The sequence below is a fragment of the Saccopteryx bilineata genome, chromosome 3 (genome assembly GCF_036850765.1).
Source record: "Saccopteryx bilineata isolate mSacBil1 chromosome 3, mSacBil1_pri_phased_curated, whole genome shotgun sequence".
NCBI lineage: Eukaryota > Metazoa > Chordata > Mammalia > Chiroptera > Emballonuridae > Saccopteryx > Saccopteryx bilineata.
In genome coordinates, this window is record NC_089492.1 from 300,607,269 (window position 1) to 300,632,797 (window position 25,529).

At 42.3% G+C, this 25,529-nt stretch overlaps 1 protein-coding gene across 1 annotated transcript in view; it reads left to right on the top strand.

Moving 5' to 3' along the window:
- Nucleotides 1-971: 971 nt before the first annotated feature.
- LOC136331947 (zinc finger protein 420-like) overlaps nucleotides 972-25,529 on the top strand; it is a 335,310-nt gene continuing 310,752 nt past the window's right edge. The window contains 4 exon segments of the mRNA XM_066271122.1: nucleotides 972-1,092; nucleotides 5,254-5,461; nucleotides 14,266-14,407; nucleotides 24,390-24,463. Of these exon segments, the coding sequence (XP_066127219.1) occupies nucleotides 5,447-5,461; nucleotides 14,266-14,407; nucleotides 24,390-24,463 (231 nt within the window). The 5' untranslated portion in view covers nucleotides 972-1,092; nucleotides 5,254-5,446.

Sequence of the window (25,529 nt, forward strand, 5' to 3'; positions counted from 1 at the left end):
GGCTTTCACAATTCTTGGAAAGCCTGTGGAATTAAAATTTACAATGCCCCCCGCTTATACTAGTTGAGCTTTTACCGACTTTTGTCAACATTATAGATTCTTCATAAAATGAGGATCCCCTATAAACCACAAGGACAAGCTATTATTAAATGTGCTAACAAAACCCTAAAGTTACATCTACAAAAACAGAAAGGGAAAGATGAAAATTATTGTTCCTTGCAGCCACAATTGAATCGTGCTCTTTATACCCTCAATTTTTTAAAAAAAGATTTGGTCATTGCCTCCACTCTCCAGCACAATAATGTTTTGTTTAAGCATATAAAATAAATGGGTTTTTTAGGCTCAGTGTCACTCTGTTTCTATCAAAGCACAATAGCAAACATTAGTAAAACAACGGCCCCTCCCAAGCAGAAATGCAATCCATAATTTGCAATCAACTGCCCTGCTCTGAGGGCAGGCCCACACATGGCTGCCCAGCATTTTTTAACAATAAAAGTGAGCAAACTCAAAAAATACAAATTTTACAAACTCGTCTGCCCAACAAGCAGCCTCAGGTGGGTAGAACATCAGCCCCAGAGAATAATTGCCAGTGGATCCTGGTTGGGAGGGGGTGAGCATGCAGGCACTATCTCTCCGCCTCCCGGCCTCTCACTTGATGAAAAAATAATAATAATTCAATCTGTGAAAGGTCATTACCACATAAAGTTTGGGAAAAAAATATTTCAATTTTAGGAATAATGACAAAATTCAAACCAACACAGAAGAAAATTCTAAAACCAATGAGAGCAGGAGGATGTAGCCAGGCCCCGCCCTGGCAACCGCCCCTCTCATTTCTGCTTTTAGATATAGACCCGCCTGCTATCACGACCCACCAATTGCAGAAGCGCTCATTCAGGCAGTAGTCCAGCCCGGGTTTTGAGGCACTGCGCACGCGCAGGGTGTTACAGACCCGGAAGCGGCTGTACAAATATCACGCGGGATCTGAAGGTGATCTTCCCGGTTTAAAGCTGACCCTCCCCGACCCCGTTCCTGCACGAGGGGCGCCTGAGGGTCGCTGCGGACGCCGAGAGCCCCGCTCTCGAGCCCCCAGCGGTGAGTGCGGAGTCCCAGTGAGAGGCCCCGAGCCTGCCGCTTCGCTGCCGGGAGGAGACTTCGCGTCGGTTTCCGGAGAAACTCTGAGGCCGCCCCGCCAGTGTCCCCCACCTTTGGGCCTGGGATACCCCCTGCCGCGGGGTTTCCTGCATCGGTCCGAGGGGGCAGCCCGCCCCCCTCCCCGCCCTTTTTCAAGTTCCCGGAGACAGTGTCCGCCCCTCCCCCCGCGTGGACTCTCTCGACCCGTAGAGCCCGGGGACCTGCGGACCCCCTCCTGAAACACCACCCCATTTAATAAGAGGCCCGGATCTAGGAGGAGCACATTCTCCATGGGGCGGGGATTCGGGGCGAGAACGCGGGGTCCCCAGAAGAGCCCCCGGCCCCGCGCGGGGAGGCTGTGTAGGAACGGCGACAGCGAAGGGGCCCGGGGGACGCGCAGAGCGGGGCTGGGAGGGGTCAGGGGACGGAGAGAGACACGGGAGGGGGAGGAGAGGTCAGTGAGGGGCCATGAAGAGACGGCAACTTGGGGATGCGGGGGACCGGACCGCGACGGGGAGAGTGACAGTAACCGGGGAGAGGAGCGTGAGGGGAAGAAAGGGGAGAAACCCCGAGGAGAGGGAGGGGCCCGGAGAGAAGGGCGCAGGGAGGGGAGCTGGAGAGCAGAAGTGGGGATGAAGGTAAAAAATTTTTTTGGCCCTGGCTGGTTGGCTCAGTGGTAGAACGTCGGCCTGGCGTGCAGAAGTCCCGGGTTCGATTCCCGGCCAGGGCACACAGGAGAAGCGCCCATCTGTTTCTCCACCCCTCCCCCTCTCCTTCCTCTCTGTCTCTCTCTTCCCATCCCACAGCCGAAGCTCCACTGGAGCAAAGATGGCCCGGGTGCTGGGGATGGCTCCTCGGCCTCTGCCCCAGGCGCTAGAGTGGCTCTGGTCGCAACAGAGTGAGGCCCCGGAGGGGCAGAGCATCGCCCCCTGGTGGGTGTGCCGGGTGGATCCCGGTCGGGCGCATGCGGGAGTCTGTCTGTCTCTCCCCGTTTCCAGCTTCAGAAAAAAAAATTTTTTTTTTTTGGCCCAATGGATTTATCTCTTTTATTACACATCTCCCATTTAACTCCTTAAAGAAAAACCTACTGAGATGAATCTTAGTCTGTTAATCTGCTTTCTTGCAGTAGTTATTACCTTTTATTTTTTATTCATTTTAGAGAGAGACATTGGGAGAGAGAGGAGAGACAGAGAGAGAGAAGGGGGGAGAGGAGCTGGAAGCATCAATTCCCATATGTGCCTTGACCAGGCAAGCCTAGGGTTTTGAACCGGGGACCTTAGCATTTCCAGGTCGACGCTTTATCCACTGCACCACAGATCAGGCAGTAGTTATTACCTTTTAAAATAAGCATTGATCCCTGGCCGGTTGGCTCAGTGGTAGAGTGTTGGCCTGGCGTGCAGGAGTCTGGGGTTTGATTCCCGGCCAGGGCACACAGGAGAGGCACCCATCTGTTTCTCCCCCTCTCCTTCCTCTCTGTCTCTCTCTTCCCCTCCCGCAGCCAAGGCTCCATTGGAGCAAAAAGTTGGCCCAGGCACTGAGGATGGCTCCATGGCATCTGCCTCAGGCGCTAGAATGGCTCTGGTTGCAACAGAGCAATGCCCCAGATGGGCGGAGCATCAGCCCCTGGTGGGCATGCCTGGTGGATCCCGGTCAGGCGCATGCGGCAGTCTGTGACTGCTTCCCCGTTTCCAACCTCAGAAAAGTAAAAAAATAAGTAAATAAATAAATAATAAGCATTGATGATATCTCAGAACCATGGCTTATAATTGTTTTTTTTTTTTCTTCCTCCCTTAAGTGAGAAGCAGGGAGGCAGAAAGACAATACTGCATGCACCCCCACAGGGGTCCTCCATGGAAGCCCACTAGGGGTGCTCTGCACATCTGGGGCTGTTGCTCTGCAGTTGATTTATTATAATTTTGAGCTATTCTAGCGCCTCAGGTGAAGTCATGAAGCCATCCTCAGTGCCTGGGGCCCTTGCGTCAATAAAGTCATGGCTGCAGGAGGGGAAGAGAAACGTAAACTGAAGGGAGAGGAGGAGTGCAGAAGCAGGTGGTCACTTAGTCTGTGTGCCCTTACCAGGAAACCAACCCAGGACTGACACATACCGTGCTGACGCTCTACTGCTGATCCAACTGGCCAAGGCCATAACCAGAGCTTATAATTCTTTGCCAAATATGAGGCAGTCTCAACTTTTTAAATCTTTGATCCAGAAGTTGTTACATTAAAAAATATTCCAGGCCCTGGCCGGTTGGTCAGTGGTAGAGCATCGGCCTGGCATGCAGGAGTCCAGGTTCGATTCCTGGCCAGGGCACACAGTAGAGGCACCCATCTGCTTCTCCACACTTCCCCCTCTCCTTCCTCTCTGTCTCTCTTCCCCTCTTGCAGCCAAGGCTCCATTGGAGCAAAGTTGGCCCAGGAGCTGAGGATGGCTCTATGGCCTCTGCTTCAGGCTCTAGAATGGCTCTGGTTGCAACAGAGCAACGCCCCAGATGGGTGGAGCGTCGCCCCCTGGTGGGCATGCCGGGTGGATCCCAGTCGGGCATATGCGGGAGTCTGACTGCCTCCTCATTTTCTAACTTCAGAAAAATACAAAAACAAACGAACTCCATATCGTTTTCATTTTAAATGTAAATATATTGTGTCAAATTTAAATTCTGAGTCCTGCATCCTTTATAGTGTCTATCATGTTGAAACAGCCATTGGTATTTAGTAAAGTGTATTAGGCTGTTTCATTGTGTACTTGGTAAGGATGTCTGATCTTAGCTGTCAGAGCCTTGTGTCTTGAGTTCATCAAATGTTCTGCAGCTTTTTCTCATTTTCATGTAATTTGTTGAATTACTACCTTAAAGGGTGAAACCATCCTTGTTGTATCCAATAGTGTGAGGTGCAGGTTCTGATCCCCGTCAGCCAGTGCTGCTGAAAACAGCTCTGAGGGAGCAGTGCAGGCACCACAGGGACCTAGATAAAGATGCCATATCCTGGGCCCCACTGCAGACCTGCAGAACCACAACTTCCAGTGGAGCCCTCATCCCCAAGGGATCTGCATGCTTATTGAAGCTAAACCATTCCCCTCTGGAGTCCTATTAGATGGTTTGATTTTTAAGAAAGGACATCACCTGCACCATCCCCCTCAAACTTTGAGAGCTGCTCTGGGTGGAGCAGCATTGTTTTGTTTAGTTCTTTACTTATTCAACATAGAGAGTAGCTAGGGTGAGAAAGAGAGTGAATGGAGGGAGGACTAGGAAGCATCAATTCCCATATGTGCTTTGAACCAGCAAGCTTCGTGTTCCAGGTCTACACTTTATTCATTGCACTACCACGGGTCAGTTAGCATTGTTTTCATGAGCTGCTTCAGGTGATAGCAGGGTGAGCCCCGGGATTAGCAGGAAGGATCCCAGAAGCATTTGCTTTCTGTTTTTGTTTTTTATATGACAAATTTTATTTAGAATTCACAGAAGTATCTTGTTTACGTGGTGTTGCAGTGGATAAAACGTTGGACTGGAATACAGAGGACCCAGGTTGAAAACCCTGAGGTCACTGGCATGAGTGCTGGGTCCCACTTTAGAGTGGGATCATAGACATGACACCATGGTCGCTGGTTTGAGCACAAAGTTCATTGCCTTGAAGCCCAAGGCTGCTGGGTTGAGCAAGGCATCACTCACTCTACTGTAGCCACCTCCTTCCCCATCAAGGCACATATGAGAAAGCAATCAATGAACAGCCAGAGAGCCACAATGAAGAATTGATGCTTCTCATCTCTGTCTTTTACTGTCTGTTTGCACCTGTCTCTCCCCCTCTCTGTCTCATTGAAAAAAGTAAGTCACTGATGTAGAATGGTCTTAGGAAACAAGTTTCAGAGGCAAAAGAGGAACCCTTGAATCTTAAGAGAGAGACAGGCGAAGGTGAGTGGGGAGGCACAGACATGCTCCAGAGAGGAGAGCGCCCGGGATGCATTAGTGAGAGTGGGGAGCAGGGATGGTCAGGGGAGGTGACAGGGTTTTGTGTTGGGTTTGGGTGTTCAGGAGAGCAGCGCCCGTTCTCATTGCTGTGGGAATGTGTGGGCGTCTGAGGGACGACAGACAGGGGAAGGCAGGAAAATAATACAGTGTGGTCTCCCTGCAGGAGCACTGTTGGCTGACTCCAGTGAGGAAGGACAGGAGAGTCTGGCCTTTTCAGCATTTCCAGGTCCTTCTGTCTGTGAGTGTGGTGGAAGTGGATAGAGGGTCTGTGTAGACACCTGTGGTGGCACATTCTCCAAATGCAGACTTCTCATATTGTTGCCTGAGAAAACAAGCAGGAGCTGGACCAGGACAGAATGGCTGCTTCTCAGGTAAGCGATGTGTCCTGCTCAGAGGCTGTTTGCTTTTCCTCCTAACTTCAGTGGATTTAGGACCTGCAACCTTTACTTCTCTTCTTCTGATGTTCCTGTATAGTGAAGTTGTTTCCATTTACTTATTATTTTTTAAATTTATTTATTGATTTTAGATAGTAGAAAGATGGAGACAGAGAAAGAGGGGCTAGAAGTGGGGAGCTTCAACTTGTAGTAGGGGCTTCCCTTATGTGCCTTGATTGGGTCAGCCCATGTTTTGAACCAGCAACCTCAACATCCCAGGTTGATGATTTATCGACTGTGCCACCAGACTAGCTCTTTCTCTTTTTCTTTCCTTTTTTTTTTTAGTATTTACAGTATTTTATTGATTTTAGATAGAGTCAGGGAGAGAGCGCGAGTCTGGCGAGAATGTTGACCTGTTCCTGTATGTGCCCTGGGCAGAGATCAAACCAGCAACCTCTGCACTTCAAGGTCATGCTCCAACCTACTGAGCTATCTGTCCAGGGCCCAGGCTCTTTTTCCTAATTGTCAGGGTCAGCGGCTTATATATTTCCCTTCCCTCCTTTGTCCCAGAGCCTTCTGTGCCTTGTCTTCATCTAGGCTCCCTGAGAGTATTAAAAATTCCCACCATGAATTAATCACTTTTTTTTTTACTATTATTTAGACAATTTAACAGGGCAACATTGATCAATAAGATTACATAGGATTCAGGTAAACACATCCACAGCATTTGAGCTATTGATTATGTTGTATTCCCATCACCCGGAGTTAAATTATTTTCTGTCATCTTATATTTGTCCCTCTTCTTTATACCCTTCCCACACCCCTCCCCTTATTATTCTCCCCCTCATCCCTTCTTCCAGGTAACCACTTTTATCTATGTCCATGAGCCTCCATTTTATATCCCAACAAGGTGTGTAAACAGTTCTTAGGTTTGACATACTTATTTCATTCAGCATAATATTTTCAGGGTCCATCCATACTGTTATAAATGATACTATATTATCAATTAATTTTTGTGTTTGTGTGACAGAGACAGAGAGAGGGACAGATAAGGACAGTCACACAGGCAGGAATGGAGAGAGATGAGAAGCATCAATTCTTCCTTGTGGCACCTTAGTTGTTCAGTGATTGCTTTTTTTATTTGCCTTGACCTGGGGACTACAACAGAGTGAGTGACCCTTTACTCAATCCGGCGACCTCGGTATTTCAAACCTGGGTTCTCCACATCCCAGTCTGACACTCTGCTGTGCCACCTCCTGGTCAGGCTGTATGTACCTTTTGATCTTTGCTTTTATTTTTTCTTTGACCTAGTCATTTTTTTTAGAAGTATGTTGTTTAATTTTCACATTTTTGTAGGTTTCTTCATTTTCTTTTTTCAGTTGAATTCTAATTTCTTTTTTTTTTAAATTTATTTTTAGAGGAAAGAGAGATGGAGAGAGAGAGAGAGAAGCAGGGAAGGAGCAGGAAGCATCAACTATCTTATATGCCTTGACGAGGCAAGCCTAGGGTATTGAACCAGCATCAGTGTTCCAGGTCAGCATTTTATTCATTGTTCCACCACAGATCAGGCTGAATTCTAATTTCAAAGCCTTATGGTCAGAGTATATGCTTGGTATAATTTCAATCTTGAATGTGTTGATGATAGTTTGAGGCTCAAAATATGGTCCACTCTTGAGAATGTTACATGCACACTGGAGGAGAACATACTGGGATGAAATGGCTTGTAAATGTTTATTATCTACATTTGGTCCAGTGTGTCATTTGTGGTCAATAGTTTTTTTTTGTTTGTTTGTTTGTTTGTTTGTTTTTACAGAGGCAGAGATAGACAGGGACAGACAGACAGGAACGGAGAGAGATGAGAAACATCAATCATCAGTTTCTCGTTGCGCATTGCGACTTCTTAGTTGTTCATTGATTGCTTTCTCACATGTGCCTTGACCGTGGGCCTTCAGCAGATCGAGTAACCCCCTGCTGGAGCCAGCGACCTTGAGTCCAAGCTGGTGAGCTCTTTGCTCAAGCCAGATGAGCCCGCGCTCAAGCTGGTGACCTCAGGGTCTCAAACCTGGGTACTTCCGCATCCCAGTTCGACGCTCCATCCACTGCGCCACCACTTGGTCAGGCAATGGTCAATAGTTCTTTATTGATTTTCTGTTTGGATGATCGATCTAAAGGTATAAATGGCATGTTGAGTTCTCCAAGTATATCCATGTTTTTGTCTGTTTCTATTTTTAGATCTGTTAGTACATGTCTTATATATTCTGGTGTTTTCTGATTCAGTTCATATAAAGAATTGTAATGTATTCTTGTTACAGTTTCCCTGTATCAGTATGAAATGTCTATCTGTGTGTATGGTTACCTTTGTTGTCTTGAAGTCAGCATTGTTAGATATGAGTATGGCTACACCTGTTTTTTGTTTGTTTGTTTTTTATGTATTTTTCTTAGGTGATAAGTAAAAAGGCAGAGAGAGACAGACTCCCACATTTGAATGACCAGGATTCACCTGGCAAGTCCACTAGGGCAGTGATTTTCAACCTTTTTTTTTTCATGGCACAAACACACACTAATTACTAAGGTCAGTGCCCCTGACTAAATACAACCATTTTCATCTCATGGCACAAATAAATTAGTTACTAAAGAAGAAGAGGTCAGGGCCACTTTTTTTTTAGTAATTAGTTTATGAGTGCTTGAGAAACAAAGGTTGAAAATCACTGCACTAGGGGATGATGTTTTGCTCATCTGGGACCATTGTTCCATTGTAACTGGAGCCATTTTAGTGCCTCAGGCGAGGCCATGGTGTTATCCTGAGTGCTCAGGCCAACTTGATCGAGTGGAGCCTTGGCTGCAAGAGGGGGAGAGAGAAAGAAGGGAGAAAGGTAGGGGTGGAAAAGCAGATGGTCCCTTTTCCTGTGTGTAGGTCTGTTTCGGTTGAGGTAACTCAGCATTGTGCTTGCTTAGATTTGAAGCTCTCTTTTCATAGGTTTGGGAAGTTCTCATCCATTATTTGTTTGAATAGGCTCTCCATCCCCTGCTCCCTCTTTTCTTCTTCTGATATACCCGTTATTCTTATATTGCTCTTTCTTTTTTGTTGTTGTTACAGAGAGAGAGAGAGAGAGACAGATAGGGACAGACAGACAGGAAGGGAGAGAGATGAGAAGCATCAGTTCTTCGTTGCAACTCCTTCAGTGTTCATTGGTTGCTTTCTGATATGTGCCTTAATGGGGAGCGACAGCAGAGCAAGTGACCCCTTCCTCAAGCCATTGGTTTTTGGGCTCAGATCAGTGACTGCGGGGTGATGTCTATGATCCTATCCATGCTCATGCCAGCAAACTTGTGCTCAAGCTGGCGACTTCATGGTTTCAAATTGGGTCCTCTGTGTCCCAGTCCAACTCTCTATCCACTGCACCTCCACCTGGTCATACCTTATATTGCTCTTTCTGACAGAGGCAGTTAGTTCTTGTGGCACTCTCTCATTTTTTTATTCATGAGTTTGTCCCCTCTTTTCTTTGTAGCATTTCTACTTGCCTGTTTTCAATGTTACTTTTTTTTGTCTTGCCTGTTTTATTAGCTGAACTTACTAACTCATATTTCAGTTCATGTATTGAGTTCTTCATCTCTGTTTGGTTCTTTTTTAAACTTTAAATTTTTTTGGTGAAGCCTGACCTGTGGTGGCGCAGTGGATAAAGCGTCGACCTGGAAATGCTGAGGTTGCCGGTTCAAAACCCTGGGCTTGCCTGGTCAAGGCACATATGGGAGTTGATGCTTCCTGCTCCTCCCCCTTCTCTCTCTTTGTCTCTCTCTTCTCTCCCTCTCTCTCTCCTTTCTAAAATGAATAAATAAATAAATAAATAAATAAATTTTTTTGGTGAAGTACTCTTTTTCTTCATTAATTTCTTTTTCAGCTCAATAAATTGCCTATCAGTGTTTTCTCCCAACTCACTGAGTTTTTATAACTTCAGTTTTAAATTTCCCTCTCTTTTATGTCCAGGGTTTCCTTGTACTTGAGATTTCTTCACGGAGATTTTTTATTATCTATCTAAATTATGTTTCTTTCTTGTGTATCCATGGTATTTGATTTCTTCTTCCTTGATGGTATTTGAGACTGGCATTGTTAAGAACTCTAACAAGAAACAATGAAAAAATAATAAATAAAAGTGTAAAAAAGCTATAAAAAATAAAAATTTTATACATGATAAGCAAAATGAAAAACCACAGAAAAAAAGGAAAACATAAAAAAGGAAAAAGAAATGTAAAACTGAAAAAAATAAAAATCTAAAAGTTCAAGGTAATAAAATTCAAATGGAAAAAGGAAAAAAAGAAAAGAAAAATGAAAGTAAATGTAATGAGGAAAAGAAATATAAAAGGAAATTTCAGGTTTGTGAGGTTACTGTATTTTCCCAGGAGGTGTTGTTGTACTTCAAGTTTTGGCTCTGAGAGTTTTTGGAAGAACCCCACTGGGACCTTCCTGTTAGTGATGCAGACAGGGCCACAGTCAGTGGGGGTGTGGCATGTAGTGACGGTTTTACAGCTTCACATTTATGGCTTTATAGCTCTATGGCTTTAAGGTCCTAGCAATGGCGATTTGAGGTTTCTGGATGCTCCTCCTCATGTCTCAGGAAACCAGGGAGACCTGATGTGGAATTGGAGAAGCTCTATTTCTCAGGGGAGAGGGTGGCTCTGGAGAGCTAGCTGTGGGGTCTGCCACTGCCACTCTTCCTACCTGCGAGGTGAGCGAGTTGGCATCTGGGAGGGTTGCAGGCCGCACTTTCTTTGTCTGGGTGCAGAGATTAAATGGGAACTGTGTCCGAGATCCTGAGCTCAGCTCGCCGCCTCACCCCCCCCCCTTAGTTCAGCACCTCTCCTCTGCCTCTCACCTTCTCCGCCTCCTATCTGAAGGAGGCTCAGGCACTGCAGACTTCACTCTCCATTTCTCAGTACACAAGACCCAGGCAGCATGGCCCTTCCTCCTTCCCACTGAGCAGCAAAGACAAAGAAAGAAAAACCTGGTCAGGCCGGTTTTTCTCTTCAGAGCTGAGTTCATTTTATCTTACACCACCCTTTGAATCAGCCACACCTTCAGTTGATTCAGTGTGTGGATCTTTCAGGTGCACTGTGAACTCAGCTGGGGTTACTTCACTGTGTTGTAACTGTTCAATTTGTTGAAATTTTAAAGAGAGAGGTAAGGGGTATCTCTCGTGCCACCATTATCCTCTAATCACTTTCAAATACTAGAAATATCCCCTTTGTGACATCATCCTGGGAGAACAACTGTGTCCAACATCCTTATGAGTATGGTCAGAGGCTCAAGCATCAATAAAAAGGGAAAGTAGGCTTTAGTTTCATGTGGCTGCAGCATCACCTCTGTGGGACAGGATTAAGAAAATGCACCTTCTACGGATCAGAATAACAGGAAGTTCTGACAGAGAAGAGAAGCTAGAAAAGATTTGCTCACTAGATTGCTGAGAATATCTTGGTATTTTAAGGGAGTGTTAAAGAACAGAACGTGGGGGTTTACATGTAGATGGACATTTGGAAAATTATTACTTTTATGATCATTTGCTTATTCATGTTATGTGCTTACAGTGTCACAGCAGATAGCTTTCCACGAATGTGTAAAAATTTTCAAAAAAATTAGAGACAATCAATTGCTTTAAATTCTTTTCTATTATTATGGATGTCCTTGCTACTGTGTTTATTAAAAATGGGTATCACTTGACCACACTGTTGCTCAGTGGATAGGGCATTGAACTGGGACACAGAAAACCCAGGTTCAAAATCTCAAGTTCGGCCCTGGCCAGTTGGCTCAGTGGTAGAGTTTCAGCCCGGTGTGTGGAAGTCCCAGGTTCGATTCCTGGCCAGGGCACACAGGAGAAGTGTCCATCTGCTTCTCCACCCATCTTCCTCTCCTTTTTCTCTGTCTCTCTCTTCCCCTCCCACAGTCAAAGCTCCACTGGAGCAAAGTTGGCCCGGGCACTGAGGATGGCTTTATAGCCTCCATCTCAGCGGTAGAATTGCTCCGGTTGCATCAGAGGAACGGACCCGATGGGCAGAGCATCGCCCCCTGGTGGGCATGCTGGGTGGATCCTGGTTGGGCGCAATGCAGGATTCTGTCTGTCTGCCTGCCTTCCCACTTCTCACCAAAAGTTTAAAAAGAAAAAAAAAAAAACCCTCAAGGTCGCTACCTTGGGTGTGGAATGATAGACATCACCCCATGGTCTATTGCTTAAACACAAAGTTCCTCTGGCTTGAAGCCCAAGGTTGCTAGCTTGCTCCAAATGGTAAGGAAGGGGGTCACTCACTCTGCTGTAGCTCCACCCTCCTCGTCCATGCACATATGAGAAAGCAATCAATGGACAACTGAGGAGATGCAACGAAGAACTGATGTTTTTCATCTCTGTCTCTCTCTCTCTCTCCCTCTCTCACATTGAAAGAAAATGAGTATCATTCACAAGTGATTCATAAAACTACAGAATCACAATATATTTATTTCATTTTATATTCTATCATTTTATTTTAGTTTATTTTAAAGATTTTTATTCATTTTAAAGAGGAGAGAGCAAGACAATATGTAGGGAGAGAGAAGGAAGTAGGAGCAGAAAGCATAAACTCAAATATATGCCTTGATTAGGGAAGCCCAGGGTTTTGAACTGACAACCTCAGTGTTCCAGGTTGACTCTCTCCACTCTGTCACCACAGGTCAGGCTCTATAACTTTCAAATTCTACCTCGTTCTCCTATTATGTTTGTGTGCATAACATGTTAATGTTATTTGAGCTATCTTTTTTTCTTGCTTCAGAAGTTTGTTATTATCTGTTATAGAAACTTCTATAGATGTTTATGATGTTTCCTATGAGTATTGGCCAGTGTTTGTACTTTTTTTGAAAAATTGTAGATCACATTTGAAGTAAAAATCAAGGTCTACCCTTCTCTGTATCTTTCACAAAGCAGTCTCACAGCAAGGGAAGAAATATCTTGTTCTAAGATTATGTGTAGTACATTTTTGGTTGCTATGCATCCTATTTCTTGAGAACAAGAAATTCCATTAAAATTTTAGCTCACAGTCATGTATGCATTTCCCCCCGTTTTCTTTCTCTGTGCTATTCAGAAATGTGGCACGTGGACTGGAGACATTGGTGTAACTCAGGGGTCCCCAAACTTTTTACACGGGCCAGTTCACTGTCCCTCAGACCATTGGAGGGCCAGACTATAAAAAAAACTATGAACAAATCCCTATGCACACTGCACAGATCTTATTTTAAAGTAAAAAAAAAACAAAACGGGAACAAATACAATATTTAAAATAAAGAACAAGTAAATTTAAATCAACCAACTGACCGGTATTTCAATGGGAACTATGCTCCTGTCACTGACCACCAATGAAAGAGGTGCCCCTTCCAGAAGTGCGGTGGGGGCCGGATAAATGGCCTCAAGGGGCTGCATGTGGCCCGTGGGCCATAGTTTGGGGACCCCTGGTGTAACTGGTAAAAAGGGAGCTTGTTAAGCTGTGTGGAAACAGAGGCCCCATCCCAGAACTCCTGAGTGATAATCAGCATTCTTAGAAAATGGCAGTTCACTGTTGTCCATGTCAAATTTGAAAAAGTGCATTTCCAACTCCTGACTTTTCCACCTGACAAATATGATATACACAACTGATCATGATGATACAAATACAGCATTGACAAATCCACATGCCTGTGTTGATGCCTTAATTCTAGTGATAAATTTTAGAGAGAGAAACAGGGAAAAGCCATGAACTGTTTCACTTATTTATTAATTAATTGGTTGATTGCTTCTTTGTGCTTAACAAGGAATCAAACCTGCCACATTGGTATATCAGGAGAATATTCTATTTAACTGACCTACTAGGTCACAGTAATGTCTTAATTTTAAAATTCATCTTCTGGGAAAGTCAAGTCTGTGTAGTGCATTTATGGACATGTGTAAACCTCATTACTCAGTATTAGAAAATAAGTTAGAGAATATTACTGTGTGAAAGATTAAGAAAACAGAAGATGACAATTTTTTTGTGGAAAGATTATTGCTGTTTGACCAGGTAGTGGCACAGTAGATGAGGCACTGACCTGAGACACTGAGGACCCAGTTTCAAAGCCCTGAGGTCACTGACTTCAACCCAGGATCCCTGGCCTGAGTGTGGGGTCATAGACAGTACCCCATGTTTGCTGGCTTGAGTCCAAAGGTTGCAGGCTTGAGCAATGGAGCACTGACTCAATTAGAGGCACCTGGTCAAGGTGTGTATCAGAAAGCAATGTGGGTTCGATTCCTGGCCAGGGCACACAGGAGAAGCGCCCATCTGCTTCTCTGCCCCTCCCCCTCTCCTTACTCTCTGTCTCTCTCTTCCCCTCCCTCAACCAAGGCTCCATTGGAGCAAAGTTGGCCTGGGAGCTGGGGATGGCTCTGTGGCCTCTGCCTCAGGTGCTGGAGTGGCTCTGGATGCAACAGAGCGACGCCCCAGAGGGGCAGAACATCGCCCCCTGGTGGGCATGCCGGATGGATCCCGGTGTGGCACATGCAGGAGTCTGTCTGACTGCCTCCCCGTTTCCAGCTTCGGAAAAATGCAAAAAAAAAAGAAAGTCCCACAGCTTAAGTTGATGCTTCTCATCTCGCTCAGTTTAGTTTTTGTGACCCTCTTTCTCTCTCACACACACACTCAGGAAAAATATATGTTGCTGGGCGAAAATGATCTTACTGGATCATTTTCTCTTAGAACAAAGCAACTTCCAACCCTGTTTTCCTGTTGGATGGCATTATGAACTCAGACCTTTGTTAATGTGTCTTTTCTTCCAGAAACCATTAACCTTCAGGGATGTGACCTTCAGGGATGTGGCTGTGGATTTCTCTCAGGAGGAGTGGGAATGTGTGGACCCAGCTCAGCGGAAACTGTACGTGGATGTGATGTTGGAGAACTACAGGAACCTGGTCTCCCTGGGTGAGGATGACTTCCTTCCTGAGTTTATTCTCCACCTGCAGCTTTTTGTTTCCTTCATTAGGGAACATCACGCAGGTGTTTCTGCCTTGAAGGGCAGATTTTAGAGTTCTGATGTCAGGGAACAAATATGAGGGTTTGCTGGTGTAGAAAAAAGGCTTCATGATGCATGTTAATTAGAACTCAGTATATGAAAAATTAAATGTTGTTTAGAATGATTAAGGTGCTATCAGAAAATAGTATTTTGGAAAGTTATTTTGTAGAACATTGTAATACTGTATATCGTATCTACTCACTTGGGCACAAAGTGAATTAGAAATTGGAGCTGGGAAGGAAAATGACAGTATCCTCCCACCCAGGTAGGTGGGATGAGGAAGCAGATGACACAGGTGAGAGATCTAAAGATCAGGGAGGAGGGCAGACCTTACAGTGTGGTTGGGAAGCTGCTGCAGTGGAAAGGGCTGTGAGAGGCCCAGGTGTATTCTGGTTGCTGTCATAGAGGGACAGCTCTTCCCTGACACGTCCCGTGTTCCTGCATCCTCTTAGGACTCTGCTTTTGCTTTAGTGACCTCCATCATCACATCAGCAGCGGAAACCAAGTCTTCCCCTTGGACTGAGCTGCCATGATCTGTCTCCTCTTCCATAGCTTTGGGGACCATGGAAAACGTGTGCACACTCCTGAGGAATTATATAAGCTGTTTTTTCTCATTTGGAGTTTTTAATGGAAGTGGTTGAGATCCTCAAATTGGCTGCAAAAATTTCAGAAATGTTGGGGACCGATGCCATGTTTTCAGATGTTTCATTTCTTATTTTTGACAGAAACAGATACTAAAAGATGGACAGATAGGGACAGACAGGAAGAGAGATAAGCATCAGTTCTTTTTTGCGGCACCTTACTTGTTCATGGATTGCTTTCTTTTATGTACCTATATGAGGAGCTACAGCAGAGTCCATGACCCTTTGTTCAAGCCAGTGACCATGGGGTTATGAATGTGAGTCTTCTGTGTCCCCATTTGACATTTTATGCACGGTATCACAGCCACGTCAGGACAGATTTAACATTTCTAGTTCTATTCCCACAAGACACTAAAAAGTGTAGACTGAATGATTTCATCACAACACAAAGCATCTTTCCAAAGTGTGAAGATCTAATTCTGTTTTAATTCAAAATGTTGTTTTGCTTAGTATGAATTATCATTACAACTTTCTGGTCTGGGCCCTGGCCCTTTGTCTCAGTGGGAGAGCATCAGCTTGGCATATACATGTCCTGGGATGGATTCCACTCGGGGCATACAAGGGAAGTGACCATCTGCTTCTCCGCCCTTCACCCTTCTCTCTCTTTTTCTCTTCTACTTTCTTTCTCTTTCCCTCTTGAAGCCGTGTCTCCTTTGGTTCCAGCATATTATCCCTGGGCATTGAGGATGGCTCTGTGGTGTCTCTACCTCTAGCACTAAAAATAGAGCACTAAAAATAGCTCAGTGGCATCCATGGCCCAGATGGGAGTTTTTAGGTGGATCACATCATGGTGCATGCACGAGTTTGTCTATCTCCCCTCCTTTATCTTGGAAAAGAAGAAAAAAATATTTCCAGTCTGTATTTTTTAATTATCCACATTAGAGTAATTTCATGTTTCTTCGTATCTTATAGAGTCCTTCAATATTTCCTGCCATTGGCAAATTTACGGTGTTGCCCAGCAGGTGGGAAAGGGTCTACTGTTACCTGCTTTCATCATCACTGTCATTCTGTAATTCTTTCTTGTGCAGTTCAGAGCTGCCTGGGACTCTGTCCTATGTGTTTTCACTTTTTGGTAAGATCCTTGTCATATTTTACTTTTGGATTCACAAGTGCTGGAGCACCATGCCGAATTGTTCTCCTTTGGTAAGAAGTGGGATACCGCATTATTGGACACTTCCTATTTAGGAAATGGCTTTGTTTCTCAATTCTAGCTTATTTCATGCAAAAGCAACGATGAAGTTTTTCATTTGATTTCTCAGCATGTTTCCATGGTGTGCTGAATCTGAAATGTTTATAGATTAGTCTTTCCACATTTTACAACTTTCTCATACTTTTTTTATTTGGAAATAAAGGTTATTTTGTTTGAGATGGATTATAGCCTACATATTTTTAAAAGATTAGGTGAAATACAGTAAACCAGAAAAAATATCTCATGTCATTTAAATATCTTTATTACAATTATACTTGACAGTTATGCTCAAATGATTTGAATGCATTTTCTAAGAAATTGTTCTGCTGTATAATGTCATGATGTAAACTTTCTGCTGTTTGAGGGTACACCCAATTATAAGTTATAGTTAATATTTCGAAGGAACTTTGATTTCTGGAATGTTTTGGGTTTTTTGTGGCAGAGACAGGGACAGACAGGAAGGGAGAGAGATGAGAAACATCAATTCTTTGTTGTGGTTCCTTAATTGTTCACTGATTGCTTTCTCATGTGTGCCTTGACCAGGGGGCTACAGCAGACCGAGTAACCCCTTGCTCGAGCCAGCGACTTTGGACTCTCTCGCTGGTGAGCTTTTGCTCAAACCAGATGAACCTGCGCTCAAGCTGGCGACCTTGGGGTCTCGAACCTGGGTCCTCTACATCTCAGCCTGGTACTCTATCCACTGCGCCACTGCCTGGTCAGGCAATCACTGGAACTTTTATATAATTTTCAAAATTCTGCAAAGCAATTTTTTGTTCTTAGTTTGCATTTTCTTTTTCATTCAGTATTATTTTGAACTAGTTTCAGATGTACAGGATAGTGGTTAGACCTTTATATACTTTACAAAATCTGAAAATATTCTCCATGGTATTTCCGTGACCCAGGATAGTTAACACAGTATTATTTACTATATTCCTGATGTTGTACTTTACATCCCATGACTGTTCTCTAACTACCAATGTGTACTCAAGCGGTTCAGCTTTTTGTCCCAGTCTTCCAACTCCCCTCTCCTCTGGAAGCCATCACTTTGTTCACTATACCTGTGAGTCTCTTTCTGGTTGTTTATTCATTTATATTGTTTTTTAGATTCCAAATATAATTGACATCATATCACACATGTGTTTCTCTGCCAGACTTATTTCATATAGCACAATACCTTGTATGTCTGTCCATTCTTCTGCAAAAGCTAAGGTTTCACTCTTTTCTTTTTTTAAATTTTAATTTATTGTGTTTACATTGATTCTACTGTCCCTCTGAATACATCCTCCCCTCCCCCGTGTTCCACGGTACATCCCCTGTCCCCCTCCCTGTAATGCCCTCCCCCCTTCCCTCCAGGATTTGCTTTTCTGCTCTTGTCCCATCCTATCACCCTATCATCCCCTTTCCCTCTGTCCGCTTTCCTTCTGGATCCTTTGATCCCGCCTCTGTCTCTATTCCGCTCCTCAGTTCATATTGTTTGTGTGATTCCTCATATGAGTGAGGTCATGATATTTTTCTTTCTCTGCTTGGCTTATTTCACTTCACATAGTAGTTTCCAGGTCCATCCATGTTGTTGCAAAAACTAATATTTTCTTCTTTTTCATGGCCCCATAGTATTCCATCGTGTATATGTACCAAAGCTTTTTAATCCACTCGTCCTCTGACGGACACTTGGGCTGTTTCCAGATCTTCGCTATTGTGAACAATGCTGCCATAAACATGGGGGTGCATTTCTCCTTCTGGAACAGTTCTATGGTGTTCTTGGGGTATATTCCTAAAAGTGCGATAGCTGGATCAAAAGGCAGTTCGATTTTCAATTTCTTGAAAAATCTCCATACTGTTTTCCGCAGTGGCTGCACCAGTCTGCATTCCCACCAGCAGTGCAGGAGTGTTCCCTTTTCTCCACATCCTCACCAGCACTTATTCTGTGTTGGTTTGTTGATGAGCGCCATTCTGACTGGTGTGAGGTGATATCTCATTGTGGTTTTAATTTGCATTTCTCTAATGATTAATGATGTTGAGCATTTTTTCATCTGCCTATTGGCCATCTGTATGTCCTCTTTGGAGAAGTGTCTATTCATGTCTTTTGCCCATTTTTTGATTGGATTGTTTATCTTTCTGGTGTTGAGTTTTAGAAGTTCTTTATAAATTTTGGTTATTAACCTCTTATCAGACATATTGTCGAATATGCTCTCCCATTGTGTGGTTTGCCTTTTTATTTTGTTCATATTGTCTTTAGCTGTGCAAAAGCTTTTTAGTTTGATATAGTCCCATTTGTTTATCCTGTCCTTTATTTCCCTTGCACGTGGAGATAAATCAGCAAATATATTGCTATGAGAGATGTCGGAGAGCTTATTGCCTATGTTTTCCTCTAGGATGCTTATGGTTTCATTACTTACATTTAAGTCTTTTATCCATTTTGAGTTTATATTTGTGAATGGTGTAAGCTGGTGATCTAGTTTTACTTTTTTGCAGGTAGCTGTCCAGTTTTCCCAACACTATTTGTTAAAGAGACTGTCTTTACTCCATTGTATGCTATTACCACCCTTGTCAAATAACAGTTGTCCATTAAGGTGCGGGTTTATTTCTGAGTTCTCTGTTCTGTTCCATTGATCTATATGCCTGTTTTTATGCCAGTACCAGGCTGTTTTGAGTACAATGGCCTTGTAGAATAACTTGACTTCCGGAAGTGTGATACCATCCACTTTATTTTGCTTTTTCAACATTACTGAGGCTATTCATGTTCTTTTTTGGTTCCATATGAATTTTTGGAATATTTGTTCTATATCTTTGAAGTATGTCTTTGGTTTTTTAATAGGAATTTCATTGAATTTATAAATTGCTTTGGGTAATATGGACATTTTAATGATGTTTATTCTTCCTAACCATGAACATGATATATGCTTCCACTTGTTTGTATCTTCCTTGATTTCTTTTATCAATGTTTTATAATTTTCCGAGTACAAGTCTTTAACCTCCTTGGTTAAGTTTACTCCTAGGTACTCTATTTTTTTTTGTTGTTGGAATAGTGAAGGGGACTGTTTTCTTAATTTATCTTTCAATCAGATCATTGTTGGTGTACAAAAATGCCTCTGATTTCTGAGTATTAATTGTATATCCTGACACCTTGCTGAATTTATTTATCATGTCCAGTAGTTTTTTGACTGAGACTTTAGGGTTTTCTATGTACAGTATTATATCATCAACAAATAATGATAGTTTTACTTCTTCTTTTCCAATTTGGATGCCTTTTTATTTCTTCTTGTCTGATTGCTGTGGCTAGGACTTCCAAAACTATATTTAATAAGAGTGGTGAAAGGGGGCACCCCACCCCTGCCTTGTTCCTGATCTTAAGGGGATTAACTTTTGCCCATTGAGTATGATGTTGACTGTGGGCCTGTCATAGATGGCCTTTATCATGTTGAGGTATGTTCCCTGTATTTCTACTTTGCTGAGAGTTTTGATCATAAATGGGTGTTGGATTTTATTGAATGCTTTTTATGTATCTATTTGTGGTTTTTGTCCTTCCTTTTGTTTATGTGATGAATCACATTGATTGATTTGCAAATATTATACCAGCCTTGCCTCCCCAGAATAAATCCCACTTGTTCATGGTATATGATTTTTTTTCATGTACTGCTATATCTGGTTTACTAATATGTTGTTGAGAATTTTAGCATCTAAATTCATCAGGAATATTGGCTTATAGTAGTCTTTCTTTATGTTGTCTTTGCCGAGTTTTGGAATCAGAATTATGCTCGCCTCATAAAAGGAGCTTGGAACTTATCCCTCCTCTTGAATTTTTGAAATAGCTTGAGAAGGATAGGAGTTAGTTCTTTGAATGTTTGGTAGAATTCGCCTGTGAAGCCATCTGGCCCAGGGCTTTTGTTTGTTGGAAGTTTTTTGATAACTGTTTCAATCTCATTTGTTCTAATCGGTCTACTTAGGTTTTCTGATTCTTCCAGATTGATTTTTGAAAGGTTATATTTTTCAAGGAATTTGTCCATTTCACCGAGGTCTAATTTTTGGCATACAGATTTTCATAGTATTTTCTCACAGTCCTTTGTATTTCTGCTGTGTCAGTTGTTACTTCTCCACCCTCATTTCTAATTTTATTTATTTGAGTCTTTCTCTTTTTTTCTTGCTGAGCCTGGCTAAGGGTTCATCAATCTTGTTTACCTTTTCAAAGAACCAGCTCTTGGTTTCATTGATCCTCTGTATTGTTTTTTAGCCTCTATGTCATTTATTTCTGCTCTGATCTTTGTTATTTTCTTCTACTTCCTCTAGGCTTTACTTCCTGTTCTTTTTCTTTTAGTTGCAGGACTAAGTTGTTTATTTGACCTTTTTCTAGCTTCTTAAGGTATGCCTGTAATGCTATGAACTTCCCTCTCAGGACTGCTTTTGCTGTGTCCCACAGATTTTGAGTTGTTGTATGCTCATTTTCATTTGTTTCAAGGACATTTTTTATTTCTTCCTTGATCTCATTGTTGACCCATTTGTTATTTAATAACATGCTGTTTAGTTTCCAAGTGTTTGAGTATTTTTCAGTTTTTCTATTGTTGATTTCTAGTTTCATGCCATTGTGGTCAGAGAAGATGCTTGATACGGTTTCAGTCTTGTTAAATTTGTTTAGGCTCGTTTTATGCCCTAATATGTGGTCTATCCTAGTGAATGTAGCATGTGCACTTGAAAAGAATGTATATTCTGCTGCTTTAGGGTGAAAGGTTCTGAAGATATCTTTTTTTTTATTATTATTACAGGGACAGAGAGTCAGAAAGAGGGATAGATAGGGACAGACAGACAGGAACAGTGAGAGATGAGAAGCATCAATCATTAGTTTCTCGTTGTGACACCTTAGTTGTTCATTGACTGCTTTCTCATATGTGCCTTGACCATGGGCCTTCAGCGACCAAGTAACCCCTTGCTCGAGCCAGCGACCTTGGGTCCTTTTTGCTCAGGCCATATGAGCCCACACTCAAACTGGCAACCTTGGGGTCTCGAACCTGTGTCCTCTGCATCCCAGTCTGACACTCTATCCACTGCGCCACCGCCTGGTCAGGCTCTGAAGATATCTATTAAATCCAGTTGATCTAGTGTGTCCCTTAATTCTGCTGTTTCTTTGTTAATTTTCTTTCTTGAGGATCTATCCATTGATGTTAGTGGGGTAATAAAATTTCCTACTATTGTAGTATTGCTGTTGATCTCTCCCTTTAGGTCTATCAAAATAGGCTTTATATATTTAGGTGCTCCTATATTAGGTGCATAGATAATTATAATGGTTATCTCTTCCTGTTGGATTGCTCCCTTTATCATTATGTGTACTGACTTTCTTTATCCCTTACTTTGTTTTAAAGTCTATTTTGTCAGATATAAGTATTGCTACCCCAGCTTTTTTTATTTCCATTTGCATGCAATATTTTTTTTCCATTTTTTTTAACATTCATTCTATATGTATCTTTTGTTTTGAGGTGGGTCTCCTGTAGACAGCATATGTACGGGTCCTGTTTTCTTATCCATTCAGCTTATGTCTTTTGATTGGAGCATTTAATCCATTTACATTTAAGGTTATTATTGATATGTAGTTTATTGCCATTTTTTTCTTTAAATCTACATTATTCTTTTACTATATATATATATTTTATTTTTTTTTTCTCCTGCTTTATTCTTTCTACAGCAGGCCCCTTAACATTTCTTGCAGCATTGGTTTGGTTGTGATGAATTCCTTGAGTTTTTGTTTTGTTTTGTTTTGTTTTTGTCTGGGAAGCTTTTTATATCTCCTTCAATTTTAAATGATAGTCTTGCCGGATAAAGTAGTCTTGGTTGTAGGTTCTTCTTCTATATTACTTTGAATATTTCTTGCCATTCCCATCTGGCCTCAAGTGTTTCTGTTGAAAAGTCAGATATCATCCTTATGCAGATTCCTTTGTAGGTGATTGACTATTTTTCTCTTACAGCTTTTAATTTTCTTTTTTTTTTTTTATCTCTTAGCTTTGTTATTTTGATTATGATATGTCTTGGTGTGCGTTTTTTGGGTTCTTTTTTAATGGAGTGCTCTATGCTTCTTGAATCTGTGTGACTCTTTTCTGCATCAATTTAGGGAATTTTCAGCTATAATTTCTTCAAAGAGTTTCTCTAATCCTTGTTCTTTTTCTTCTCCTTCAGGAACCCCTATTATGCGTTTCTCTTTGTGTTATCACAGAGCTCTCTTAGAGTTTCCTCAGACTTTTTGATCTTTTCTTTTTGCTGGTTTGCTTCTGTGCTATCACTTATCTTGTCCTCTAAGTCAGTGATTCGATTCTCTGCTTCATCCAGTCTGCTTTTTATTCCTTCTAGTATAGTCTTCATTTCTGATATTGTGTTTGTCATTTCTGTCTGGTTCTCTATGATTTCTGTGTCCTTTTGGGTGCTTACAATATCTCTGTTGAGGTATTCATTAAGTCCATCCATTGTAGCTTTGAGATCCTTAAGCATCCTAACAATCGTTATTTTATACTCTGCATCCAATAATTTGATTTCTTCCGTTTCATCCAGAACTTTTTCTGAGGATTTGTCTTGTTGAAGCATATGACTTATTTTTCTCTCCCTTCCCATTATTCTCTGTATGACTTACAGGCTTCTTCCAGTTGTGGTCTCCTTCCCTAGTAGAGCTGCTTTGAAGTCTTCTCATTCTTTTTTATCATCTATTTATTTCTTAACATTTATCTTCACATTGTTGATTTTTTTATTTTATAATGGCCCTGCTTCTTTTTTCTTTGTGTTAAGATGACCACCCTCCCCCCTCATTTTTTTTAACTAAGAGTGAAAGGAAGGAAGATGACAATCATCAACTTGTAGTTAAGTCACTTAAGTTAATTGTTCTGTGACTACTTCTTATATGTGCCTTGACTGAGGGTCTTTTTTTTTTATTCATTTTAGAGAGGAGAGGGAGAGACAGAGAGAGAGAGAGAGAGAGAAGGGGGGGAGGAGCTGGAAGCATCAACTCCCATATGTGCCTTGACCAGGCAAGCCCAGGGTTTCGAACCGGCGACCTCAGCATTTCCTGGTTGACGCTTTATCCACTGCGCCACCACAGGTCAGGCCTTGACTGAGGGTCTTTAGCTGAGGCAGTGACCCTGGAATCAACTTAGTAACCATGAAATTATAATGATCCCATGCTCAAGCTGACGACCTTGATATTATTATTATTATTTTTTTCTTTTAAATGAGAGGGAAGACAGGGACAGTCAGAAAAAGATAGAGATGAAAAGCATCACCTCATCGTTGGGGCACCTTAGTTGTTCATTGATTGCTTTCTTATATGTGCCAAGGGGTCAGCTGAGACATTAAGTCCTCGCTCAAGCCATCAACCCTTGTGCTCAAGCCAGTGACCCCACTATTAAACTGGTATGTGCGCACTTTAGCCATCAACCTTGGGTTCTTGGACTGGTTCCTCAACCTTTCAACTGACACTCTATTCACCATGCTAATAATTGTTCAGGCCTGCTTTCCTTGCTCTTAAACTTTTAAGCCTGCACTCAAGGCAATGAGGCCAGAGACCTCAGGGATTGAGACCTGGTAATTCAGCATCCCAGGTTGATAGTCTATCTACTGTACTACCACTGGTCACGCTGTTTCTGTTTTTGATATCTGTCTTCATTACTACAGTTTGTGTGTTTGAACAATTACTTTTTAAAAATTGGTCTTTAGAGTACATTCCCCATGTACTGCCATTCCCTTGGCACTCAGTCATGCAAAACAGAAACGATCTTTCAGGAAGCAGTGAAGCATCCATTTCTTTGAGCATACAGCACTGTCACTTCTGTGTTTCTTAAGAAGAAACTAGTAATTGGGAATGTTCTTACCATATCTTCCTTGTGTGCTTGGGTGTTTATCAGATATTGTTAATAATACATGTAAGTTTTTATTCCACTCTGATGTGACTTTTTTCATTGTTACCTGTCTTGGTCTTGCTTTGAACTCTTAACCTGCCTTTAGTGTACATAAAATGTAATTTTGTCAGTACTTGCTGGTATATCCACTTATCTTGTGTCATAACTGAACATTTATTTTGTATCTATCTTTAAGCTATGCCATCTGAAGACAACCAGAGCTTATTACAAAATCCAGGCATAGAAGATTTCTTCTCTAAAACAATACTGGTAAGATATGGAAGGTGTGGTTTTGATAATGTAAACTTAACAAAAGCCTCAAAAACTATGGAAGAGTGCTGACAAGAAAGAATATTAATATGGACAGAACTAATCTGCCGCAATTGTTTTTTGTTGTTATTTATATAAGAGTAATGGGGGAAAGAAAGGGACAATGTGACAGAAACGTTGACCTTTTCCTATATGTGGCCTGTCCAGGGATTGAGCCAGAGACCTTTGCATACTGGGATGACAGTGAAACCAACAGAGGGTATCGGCCATGGTGGGACCATTATTATTATTAATTATTTAAGTGTTTATTCTACTTGGGCCTGTTAAGCACTCAGTTGGTTGAACGCATCAAACTGAAACAACAAGGTTGTGGATTTAATCACTGGTAAGGGCACACAGGAGAATCAGCCAATGAATAGACAACAGGGTTGGGCAACAAATGAATACTTCCCTTCTTGTTCCTCTCTTTCCTTGACTGTCTCTCTCTCTCTCAAAATAAAAAAGAAACTGAATTCTGCCTGGATATGTCAGTTAGTTAGAGAGTTGTCCCAGAACATGGACATTTCTAGTCTGATTCCCCAGTCAAGGCTCATACAGGAGCAGCTCAATATTCCTGTTTATCTCTCTCAGCCTCTTTCAAAAAATAAAAAATATATATTGCATGGATTATATTAAAAGAGAGGAAGAGAAAGAGGTGGAATGAGAGACAGAAACATGCATCTGTTCCTGTACATGCCCTGATTGGGAATTGAACCAGTAACCTCTGTGCTTCAGGATGATGCTCCAACTAAGTTATCTGGCTGGGGCAGGACTATTATTTGTGGTTTAGTCTTTGTCTTAACACAGACCTAAATAGGTAAAAAATTACACATTTGTGAAACTCCCTCTTTACGTCAGCTACATTGCCTATCAGTTAGTTTATAAAAATGCAGATTGTTTCTGGCCAGTTTCCTCAGTGATAGAGTGGCCAAGAGTATGGATGTCTCAGGTTTAATTCTGGGTCAGGGCATATAGGAAAAGCAACCATCTGCTTCTTTACTTGTCCCCCTCTTGCTTCTCTCTCTCT